The 11811-nt window shown below is 36.7% G+C and overlaps 1 protein-coding gene across 3 annotated transcripts; it reads left to right on the top strand.

The window, feature by feature from the left end:
* The first annotated feature begins 269 nt into the window (after positions 1-269).
* On the top strand, positions 270-5936 carry LOC132609097 (probable linoleate 9S-lipoxygenase 5). 3 transcript variants are annotated; one of them, XM_060322942.1, is made up of 12 exons: positions 270-354; positions 483-613; positions 774-884; positions 1000-1233; positions 2066-2355; positions 2735-2975; positions 3086-3421; positions 3541-3626; positions 3709-3816; positions 3934-4238; positions 4330-4593; positions 4873-5936. In XM_060322942.1, exons 4-12 carry the CDS (start codon positions 1002-1004, stop codon positions 5639-5641), a joined length of 2631 nt encoding a protein of 876 aa, XP_060178925.1. In that variant the 5' UTR covers positions 270-354; positions 483-613; positions 774-884; positions 1000-1001; the 3' UTR covers positions 5642-5936. The 3 variants fall into 3 exon arrangements, with proteins under 3 accessions (XP_060178925.1, XP_060178924.1, XP_060178923.1); XM_060322941.1 differs by lacking the exon at positions 270-354 and having other exon boundaries at positions 401-613; positions 774-879; XM_060322940.1 differs by lacking the exons at positions 270-354; positions 483-613; positions 774-884 and having other exon boundaries at positions 927-1233.
* The last annotated feature ends 5875 nt before the right edge of the window (positions 5937-11811 follow it).

Below are 11811 nucleotides of genomic sequence, written 5' to 3'. Positions count from 1 at the left end.
CCACACTGAAAGAAAGTTCATCCGAACCCTTCCGACGAAAAATTACACCCCACATACATAGTTAAAATTATTTAAAATCATTTTATATATATATAGTAAATGTTGAATCTCCTAGACTTCTTTCGTGTATTCACTTTTTCATATTTTAAATCCTTAGGCGAAAATTTTGAGTCCGTCGCTGTCCTAACTACAGGGTCCACCAGAAGGGATTTGTTCACTCCTTTAACAACCCAATCTGTGACCCTTTTCTGAGACATTGGAATGGAGTAGGGTGGTGGGGTGGGTTGCGGGGAAGGGACCTTTTACTTTTCTTGTCTTCCTCCTGGAAGATTCTTGGCACAAAGCAAGAAAAAAGTGAGCCTATTATGCCTTTTAAACATCTCTATTGGTCAAGTTGTACAGTTTTTGCTAATAAATTACATTAAATTTTACAACTGTTCATACTTCTATTCCATCTCCCAACTGATTGTCATCACTTTCAGTGAGTAAATCAGAAGTGGGAAAACAAGGAGAAGACCAAGAACATAGAGAAAAGAAGAAGAAGAATTCAAAGCAATTAATTTAGTTCCCATGGAAAACACATGGGTTGCAGTTAGCTTATAGGACGTACAAGGTATGTCAATATTATTTGTGAGATTAACATGATACTAATATTTTAATCAAAATGCCAGATGGGATTGCCAAGATGGAATAAGTTCTTTAAACTTTTCTTTTATGTACTGTATTAAAGAATGAAAGTTACTTATAACCCCAATATTTCCATGTTTGACCAGTATAAGAAGTGTACAAGTTGATCGTATAAGAATACCAGATTTGGTCAAGAAGTTGTGAACATATACATTGCCAAGTCTACCACTGCTACAGTAGCTCCAATTTGAAGTAAGGTTATACCTTGCCCTTTATAAATACTCATGTTTATTCCTTCATTTTAACTCAAAGAAATTTCTATTTCTGACTTAAAAATTTTCTCAATGGGGATTTTTCCACCATGTTCTACAGAGATGCTGGATAAATTGCTTCAGGTGGTTTGTGGCAAGAACCACGACACTACAGAAGAGGACAACAGCAACAACAACCATACCAATGTCAAGAAGGTCAGGGGAACTGTTGTATTGATGAAGAAGAATGCGTTGGACTTGACAGATGGTTGTGCTTCTTTCCTCGATCGAGTTCATGAAGTCTTTGGTAAAGGTGTCTCCTTGCAGCTCATCAGTGCAGACCATGCAGAACCTGGTATCTCCTTTTTTACACTGTATATACAATGTCAGAATGATTTTTTATGTATATATAGTGGACGTTGAATTCCCTTGGCTTCTTCGTGTGTTTACTTCTTTATAGTTTGTATCTCCTTAGTGAAAGTATTGGTTCCACCACTGAACTTTAGTATCCCTTTTCGATGATGAAACCAAGTAGCAGAAGATAGAGAGATTATGGATTTTTCACTTGCTTTAAATTGCAAAATTATTGATGATTCAAGTTTAGTTGATCCTAGTCCAATTCTCCGAGTGTGTCTGACCTGTTGTTTCCTGATCTTTCCTCCCATTTTTGTAGCTGTTGAATTGAGTAACTACCTCATGTAAAATTTAAACTACTAGACAGGGTGCACTTTATTTATTTATGCCGTTTTTTTCTTGGGCCAAGCACGTGAAAATAATTTTTTGTTTAGATAATAGTGAGACTTCAAACCGTGAGCTTGCTTACTCTGATATCATGTTGAATGGCATGACCACCTCAAAGTTATTAGAGGGATGTAACTTTAGTTAATTAATTAACAGTAGCAAAACCACCCAAAAAGGTCATCTTCTTCCTCATGTTAATTGAGTCCTTCTGTGTAGCCCCTTCATAACATAGTCAAAGCATCAAAATTCACTAAAATTCGATTTCCAAGTCGTAAATAAGGACAGAAAGGGAACTTCCGCAGGGGTCAGCTTACCTCTGCTCTGAATAGAAGCAAACAGAGTTTAGACTCTAATTAATATCCCTTTTGGTATCTAAAAGAAAAAAGTATAGTTTGTATCTATAATACAGACACCTTTAAGCATACTGCTATTTTTAAATTTTGTAGGAAATGGATCTAAAGGGAAGTTGGGAAAACCAGCATTCCTCGAAAAATGGACGTCCACATTGACGTCAATATCAGCGGGAGATGCTACATTTAATGTGACATTTGACTGGGATGAGTCCATGGGAGTTCCTGGAGCTTTCATAATCAAGAACTATCACCACAGCCAGTTTTACCTCAGGACAGTCGTTTTAGAAGATGTTCCTGGACATGGTCAACTTCATTTTGTGTGCAATTCGTGGGTGTATCCAGCGCATCACTACAAATACAACCGTGTATTCTTTGCAAACAAGGTACCTCTAACATTAAATTAGCAATACTAGTGGTGAGTTAAATAAAGAAAAATAACCTAGTGAGGCAAAGTAGAGCTAATCACATTGAAAATCAGAAGCACCATTGAGGTTCAGGCCTCACAGTTGCCTTTATGTTTATTAGCAACAATCAGACACATACTGATGAAGGTTCATTGTTGTTCTAAATAGACAAAAGCTATGAAAGTTCTTTAGCTAACTAGATTATGATGAGTAAACGACCATTTCTAAGCTTTGATAGGATAGCTATAGACATCCTGAAACTCGGATTTTTCTAGAAATGATAACCGAACAGTTGTATACAGTTGATAGGTTCAAAATATGATAAGATATGCTAAAATCAAGTTTTCTGGTTTTCCAGACATACCTGCCAAGCGACACACCGGAGCCCCTTCAAGCATACAGGGAAGAGGAGCTTCTTAGTCTTCGTGGAAGCGGTTCGGGCATGCTCAAGGAGTGGGACAGAGTTTATGATTATGCATTCTACAATGATCTAGGATTTCCAGATAAGGGGACAGATTATGCTCGGCCTGTGCTTGGTGGGTCGAAGGAATACCCATATCCTCGTAGAGGCAGGACAAGCCGTCGACCAACTAAAAAAGGTTAGAAAACATATAAATCGTAGTCATCATATTAAAAGGTTTTGAAGTGAATTAAAGGCCAATGAAGTACTATGTATAATAAGCGGCTGCTATTCCTGTTGGCTTTGCAGATCCTAACTCAGAGACGCGGTTGCCACCTTTAGGTTTGGACATATATGTTCCACGAGATGAGCGTTTCACTCATATCAAGCTTTCAGATTTCCTTGCATATGCTGTTAAATCTTTAGGACAGGTCCTCATTCCTGAGATTTTTGCTTTATTTGACAAAACAATAAACGACTTTGATAGCTTTGAAGACGTACTCAAGCTCTATGAAGGTGGGATTAAGCTGCCTGACCATCATTTAAACAAACTCAGACAATGCATCCCATGGGAGTTGCTCAAAGAACTAGTTCGGTCCGATGGTGAAGCATTTCTCAAATTTCCGATGCCTGATGTAATCAAAGGTACCAAAGGATTTTCAAGCTTACTCTTCCAACTAGTTAGATAATAGATACTTCCTGAGGTGTTAGATCTTGCATCATAAATTGAAAACTGATTATGAGCATCTCAATTTTTACTGCAGTTGATAGGTCTGCCTGGAGGACAGATGAAGAGTTTGGACGGGAAATGCTAGCTGGAGTCAACCCTGTTATCATTCGACGTCTTCAGGTATCAAACGAGATTCAGAGCACCAGTTGGTTTAATGGTCTTTGCTCTCATGCATATTTCTAACCCATTAAATGCTTATCAGGAGTTTCCCCCAGCTAGCAAGTTGGATCCTAAAGTATATGGCAATCAGACCAGCACAATCAAAAGGGAGAACATAGAGAAAAACATGGATGGACTAACTGTAGATGAAGTAAATTCTCAACCTATTTTCCTCTTGTACCCTAATATACCGAAGAAAACCTAGCAAAGTAATAACTTGACTTTTGTCAAATAATATGGTAAAGATTATCTAAACTTGTGGGTGCAGGCAATTGAGTATAATAGGCTGTTCATTTTAGACCATCATGATGCATTGATGCCTTACCTCAGACGTATTAATACAAGAAAGACGAAGACTTATGCCAGTCGGACTCTCCTTTTTCTTCAAGATAATGGAACATTGAAGCCACTTGCAATTGAGTTGAGCTTACCTCATCCACAAGGAGATAAACATGGTGCCACCAGCCTTGTATTTACACCAGCCGACGAGGGTGTTGAGGGCACGGTCTGGCAGCTGGCCAAAGCTTATGCCGCTGTAAATGATTCTGGCTATCATCAGCTTATCAGTCATTGGTGAGCTTCTTAGCAAAAGTAGATGCAAGGATGAAAATATCTGGTGGTGTTCCGAATAAGTTTAGCTCATTAGCTTCTACTTGAATTGCAGGTTAAATACTCATGCAGTTATAGAGCCATTTGTGATTGCTACAAACAGACATTTGAGCGTACTTCATCCAATATTCAAGCTTTTACAACCTCACTTCCGTGATACCATGTATATTAATGCTTTAGCGCGGCAGATACTAATTAATGCCCATGGAATACTTGAGATGACAGTTTTTCCGGACAAATATGCCATGGAGATGTCTTCTATTGTCTATAAGGACTGGGTTTTCACCGAGCAAGGACTTCCCGCTGATCTGCTTAACAGGTATGTCCAAAGCTTCAAGTTAAACATTTTTGGACCGGTCAAAAGAATAATAGCTAAGCCAGCAAATGTATAGATTCTGTATTTAAGTATAAATATACATGTCATATACACAAAAATATACATATAATATATGTAAATATACATATAATATACACTGATCGGCTATTGCCCCTAATTAATTTCGGACGACAGGTTAAAAATGAAAAAAAGCCCAGTTAAAAACACCACCTCGGTATCACTCTTGACCAAAATCTAACTCTCCTACTTTCTTTATCGCAGAGGAGTAGCAGTGCCAGACTCAAGCGAGCCCTATGGCCTTAGACTTCTAATAGAGGATTATCCTTTTGCTGTGGATGGGCTTGAGATTTGGTCAGCAATCGAAGCCTGGGTTGACGAATACTGTACATTCTATTACTCAACAGATGACATGATCCGAGATGATACTGAACTCCAGTCATGGTGGATGGAAGTTCGCAATGAAGGTCATGGTGACTTGAAAGATGAACCATGGTGGCCTCAAATGCAGACACGAGCTGAACTGGTCGACGCGTGCACTATTATCATATGGGTGGCTTCTGCTCTTCACGCAGCTGTCAACTTCGGGCAATATCCTTATGCTGGTTACCTACCAAATCGCCCAACTGTAAGCCGCCGGTTCATGCCTGAGCCAGGCACCCCTGAGTATGCTGAGCTTGAGTCGAACCCTGACCTTGCTTACCTGAAAACAATCACAGCTCAGTTCCAAACTCTGCTAGGTGTTTCATTAATAGAAATATTGTCACGACATTCTTCAGAGGAGATATATTTGGGACAGAGAGATAATCCAGAGTGGACTTCAGATGTTGAACCACGACAAGCATTTCAAAGATTCCACGACAGATTAGTAGACGTTGAGAACAGAATAGTTGAAAGGAACAATGACAGCAAATGGAAGAATCGTAACGGGCCAGTAAAGGTGCCATATATGTTGCTATACCCCAATGCATCAGGTGACAACAGTGAAAGTGGACTTACTGGAAAAGGAATTCCTAATAGTGTCTCAATTTGACGTTCTACAGCACGAATAGTGATGTTAGTAACTTTTGCAGCCCTCTTCAGCAATCAGAAATCATCCAAACTTGAGCAGGAGTGGCAACATATAGTGTGTATATCCATTTTTATGTCAATATTTGTTTAGCCAAAGTCCATCATTGTTATGTGTTTTTGCAATAAAAGCAATTAGCAAATTCCCTCTCATTGTGTTCCCTCCTTGTAGTTTCTGCTTAAATGGAAGGAGGACGTGGAATTGAAAGGCTTCATGACTAGAAGCCCAAGAAAGGAAAGTGAAGAAATGCATTCTTGTATATGTCAACCGTATCACAAAACTAAAAGCTATGAGTTCATCTAAATTCAATAGCTTTGATTCATTCAGTATGTGTTTAAAAACCCACTAAATAAAGAAATACTATATTTTGAACCTAGTAAATTAAATAGGTTGTGATATATTCTCGAAGCCTAACCCATAAAGTTCAAATCCTGAATTTGCCTCTGCACATATACACCTTGGCACAAAAAATAAATTCAATCTTTTTATAGGGAACGAAATTGCAAAGAACATAAGAAAAGGATCATACCAGAAATGCAGCAACAACGAAATACAGATGACTTATAACACATAGGGGACTAACGTTGAGAAGAGATGTGGCAAACATACTCACTCCATGAGCTTATTGATGACTATATTCTGCTGAGGAGTAGCTATTAGAAAATTGGGGTAAGTCGCTCCTCGTGGCAGAGCCACAAATTTTATTAAAAGAATTCAAGAATTACAGATAGAGGTGGATTCAAGATTTATGTTTTATATGTTCAATCTTTAAATATTTTAGTATTGAACTCTTTGTAGTCTCAACAATATTATATTTCCAAACCTGTTATGGAGTATTATTTTAGTGGATTTTTACAAATAAATTTATTCGTATCGAAATACCAATATTTGGATGAATCGCGGTGGTAATGCTGCATTTGTACTATATTCCGTCCAAGTATCAATCTTTGCATTCCGGTTTCTACAAAGATAATTCGTTTACCTAAAAGAAAACGACCTACCCTTTTTTCTTTTAAAACATTTTCATTATAATATTGAAAAATAAAATAACAAAAGAACTAAAACGTATGAATTAATCTGCACTAAATTAGTCATCATTCATCATTAAGTTTCCCTAAAAATGAAAATTTCCTACCCAATTGGAAACTGTTAAGAGTTTTCAATTTTTCATATGGGTAATCGAAAAGAAAATTGGTTAGATTCAAGTTTTGTTAGCCCAAATTAGTGACGAGAGATATTTTCCCATCAAAATGAGAAAAATTATTTTTCTCCCTTAATCAGGAAATGACTTCCATCATATCACACGCTTGCTGTTTCAAATAGAAATTTTGGGAGCAGTTAAATAGAGCCATGTTCAAGCAACCTAGTAGTTTGAGGGCATAAATAAACACTTTAACTTGGCCTCAGCTGAGAATGCACATCTGGACACCTCAACTTGTTTCCACTGGCGCATCAGTTGAACACTTCAATTTACAAAATAATCATCTAGACACCTCGAAGATTTATGTATCCACGAGATACAGCAGGACAAATTGAGATGCATGTCTAGATGTACATTATCAAAGTTGGAGTGTTTAGTTGACGGTTAAAGCCGCCTATCTCTATTGTCACGACCCAACCTCGTAGGCCGTGACTGGTGCCCTAATTGGGCACCCTGACATACCTATCCATATCGAATCACATACAATTAGCATATACGGCCACAATTACTATATGTCGTCTCAAACTATATCAAACTGTATCGAACACATTTCAACGCAACCATATACGGACATATATATGTATCAAAAAGCCGGCAAGGCTATTAAATATATCAAAGCCGACAAGGCTAACAGATGTACCAAAAGCCGACAAGGCTAACGGATGGCGCACGGCCCAAACATATACAAAGTGCACGCCGACAAGGCTGCCATAACGAATAGAATCATATAAACACAACTGAACAGAAGTAGGCACACACACCCACAAATACGTCTACAAACCTCTAAACAGACCAACAGAACATATGGCGGGACAGGGCCCCGCCGTACCCCTGAACAAATATGTACATACACAACGAACAAAATGTATACCAAAATATGTGCTCTTGAAATGAGAAGAGCACTCCAACGGCAGAAGAGGGTGTCCTAGACTGGAGGATCACCAAACTGTGCGTCTGTACCTGCGGGCATGAAACGCAGCCCCCGAAGAAAGGGGGTCAGTACGAAATATGTACTGAGTATGCAAAGCAGAATGTACAGAAAGCAAATCCGAGATATAAACGAAATGAAAGTATCAAACATAAGTGCAAATCCAACATATCAAAATTTGTTTACTTTCAAAAACATGTAAGTCATGCATCGGGTATAGAAGAATATGGTCGCCCACCCGTCGATGGCGCCATAACACAGCATAACACCAGAAAGTCTCAAATCTCCGTATCCCCGTCACATATCACATCACAACATAACGCCATACACAGCATAACACCAAATATAGGTGGAACCCGACCCTCTTTTGCGAGTAGCTCGGTGAACAATAGACACAGCATAACTCCGGAGTATATCAAAATGCGCACGATAACAGAACCGGCCCGGGACTCGGCGAAAGGAATAACAGAATGCACGAATAGAGTTGTGAGTAGTCATATGCATAAAATCATTATCATAACTTCAAACATAAGTAAAATGATCATATTTGAAATCGGGATAATGGTCATACCAAATTCTTTCAAAGATTCTCCGAATTACATAAAGAAAGGTCGCGGGACCCACAGACGGGTATCGACCCGAATCAGGCCCACTTATGGAAAACATACTCATTATACATCATGCAAACTCTTATGGAAATGTTGGAACAATCCGAGCCTTTATGCGAAAGATATGACATTCAAAAAAAAATTACGAAATTCATTAAAGTGAAACCTTTTTGTACAAAGTTTGGAAATCCCTTCTTTCAAAAAACATAATGGTTCATTTTTCATCAAATCATACCTAAGAGTGCCAAGGAATATATATAGATCATATCATGCTCGGATTTCGGATTTGGAATTTCCTTAAGGCTCTAATCTAGCCTATGTTAAACTAAGGCATGCCAAGAAAAGAAGGTTGCTTTACATACCTCGTACGCACTCCAAGATAGCCAATCTAAAGTAAATCCCAATCTACGCCTCGGGCTCCCCAAGGTCTACAAATATGCCAACGAATGTCCAATATTAGCTAAGGGCACTTAACCCATTTATTCCAAACTAACTCTAAATTCTACAGAAAATTCGGCAGCATTTCCCCTGTAAATAGGCCAACCCGAGAATTTAACTCGCTCAAAATCAACAACAACAACCACAATAACCAACCTAGCAACATCGATAATCAATTCGAAAGACAATATTACATTAATAACTTTCTTTCGCAACATTCAACAACATTCATAATATTCGTTTCAACGGCTTACATTCAAGCCACCACATAGCTCGTACATTCAATTATAAACCCGAATTCTTACCAACAACATTCAAGAACTTTCTAAACAGTTTACATAATTTTTCCAACGATCCAATAATTTTCTCCAAATTGGGCCGAAAACAGTCCCAAAACCGTGAGCAGCCCCATTACCACATTTCTCATTTTCAAGTCATGATTTGTATCACAATCCACAATATAACGATGTCATACTCACAAACTATACAAATTACATCAACGCACAATGACCCTCAAATCAGCCCACACACTTTCAACATCTTTCTTGAGTCATTAAACGCTTATTTCCAACTAGAATTCATAACGACAACAACTAAAACGCCAAGCGATATTAATTCATTCTTTGCTACCAATTGGAGGCTATATACACGGCCATACCCCCATATACACATTTAGATGGTTCTAATTTATTTCTTCACCCCACAACAATCAAACATGCTACATGGAACTAATTCATCAACTCAATACCACACAACACACACACACACACTTCACACGGCCAACACACCCATCACACACCCCACTTCCAACATACAATATTTCATGATTTCCATCCATATTAACATACTACAACATGAATTAAACGTTCACAACACATAAACAAGAGTAAAACTTACCTTTCTTCTCCAAGTCCACACTTTGGTTAGGGTTTGCAATTGACACAACGGATGGTTGGATGACCCAAACAACTCTTCCACGCTACTTAGAGACTTCACTATAGCAGGTTAACACCAAGGAATTATTTTTGGGAAGGCTCAAAATGGATTTGGTTTTTTTTTCTTGGTTGTGGCCGAGAGCTATGGGGGAGTTGTGCCCTCCAAGTTCTTGTTTTTCTTCTTTCTCTAAGTGTTGAAGTGGAAATGAGAAAAGATGACTTAAGGGTCATCTTTTAAGTCCCCAAAATATCTATATTGCTTTTGGCCCACACAATGTGTTGGACCAATTAAAATTGGTCACACAATGTGTGGGACCAATCAAGGACCTACACGGCCAAGGCCTTGTTTTGCACAAGATTTTTAATTTCCAATTTTATAAATTTTGGTCCTAATTTTTCCTAAGTGTTCAATACCAACAATTTCATATATAACTTATGTCTCAAAATAAAATCAAATGGACAAAAGTCCCGACTTCAAATCCCGGAATAGTCTTGGCCTTAAATTATCATAGTTAATCCGGGTTGTCCCAATGTATAAAAATACGGGACATAACATCTATTTTATGCCTAGTTTGAGGCTACTATTTCTCAACTACTTTCCGCTTTTCATTAATTTTACACTCTTGCAACTAAAGGTGGCAACCGGTTCCAACCGGAACCGGTTAGGAAACCGGCCGGTTCCGGTTCCAAAACCGGAACCGCCTAACCGGTTCCGGTTCCAAAACCGGAACCGCCTAACCGGTTCCGGTTTACCGGTTTTAAACCTCAAACCGGAACCGGTCCGGTTTGGAGTGGTTAAATTTTTTTTGTTTTTGTTTTTTGTATTATATATATATATATATATATATATATATATATATATATTATAGTATTTATTTGTATATTGTACCTATATTTTCATATGTTATACAACTTTATAATTAAAATTTAAATATTTACTGACTAACAGCCTAACAGCAAGTCAGCAATACAGAATAGTGCTTTTCGTATACATATATATGTATAACTTACATATACTTATATATATGTATACTATATATATATATATATACTTAATATATATGTACATATGTATAACTTAATATATATACTATATATATATATATACATATCTACTATATATATATATATGTATAACTTATTATATATACTATATATATGTATAACTTATTATATATACTATATATATGTATAACTTAATATATATACTATATATATATATATACATATCTACTATATATATATATATGTATAACTTATTATATATACTATATATATGTATAACTTATTATATATACTATATATATGTATAACTTAATATATATACTATATATATGTATAACTTAATATATATGTATAACTTAATATATATACTAAATATATACTAAATATATGTATAACTTAATATATATATGTACTATATACTATATATACTTATATATATGTATAACTTAATATATATACTATATATACATATCTACTATATATACTATATATACTCAATATATATACTATATATATTTATATACTATAAATACTTACTTATATACTTTAGTTTTTTTTTTTTTTTTAATTTTTTACCGGTTTAACCGGTTCCGGTTTTCAAAATATTGGAACCGGACCGGTAAACCATTAAACGGTTAACCGGAACCGGTTAACCGGTTCTACCGGTTCCGGTTTAACCGGTCCGGTTACCGGTTAAAACCGGTAAGGCCAAACCGGTTGCCAGGCATACTTGCAACAACTTCTCTTTCCCTTTTATTTTTTGACTAATGTGTACTGCGTGTGGAATATTTAATGTATTGATAAGATCTGATCATCAGCTTGTTAACCGGATCTTGATTGTAGGATAATGATGGGAGAGAATAGTTTATAACTTAAGAATCTGTTATCATCCTTTTTATCACATGCATAGCTCTGTTGTCAAGTTTTCATTGGACAAAACTGTACTTTACTATGAAAAACATTTACTGACGAGTCCACGTGAATATTTTATGTATTAGGGTCGTATTATTTTATTTTTT

This window comes from Lycium barbarum, chromosome 9, assembly GCF_019175385.1.
Source record: "Lycium barbarum isolate Lr01 chromosome 9, ASM1917538v2, whole genome shotgun sequence".
NCBI lineage: Eukaryota > Viridiplantae > Streptophyta > Magnoliopsida > Solanales > Solanaceae > Lycium > Lycium barbarum.
This window is presented reverse-complemented; position numbering and strand designations above follow the sequence as displayed.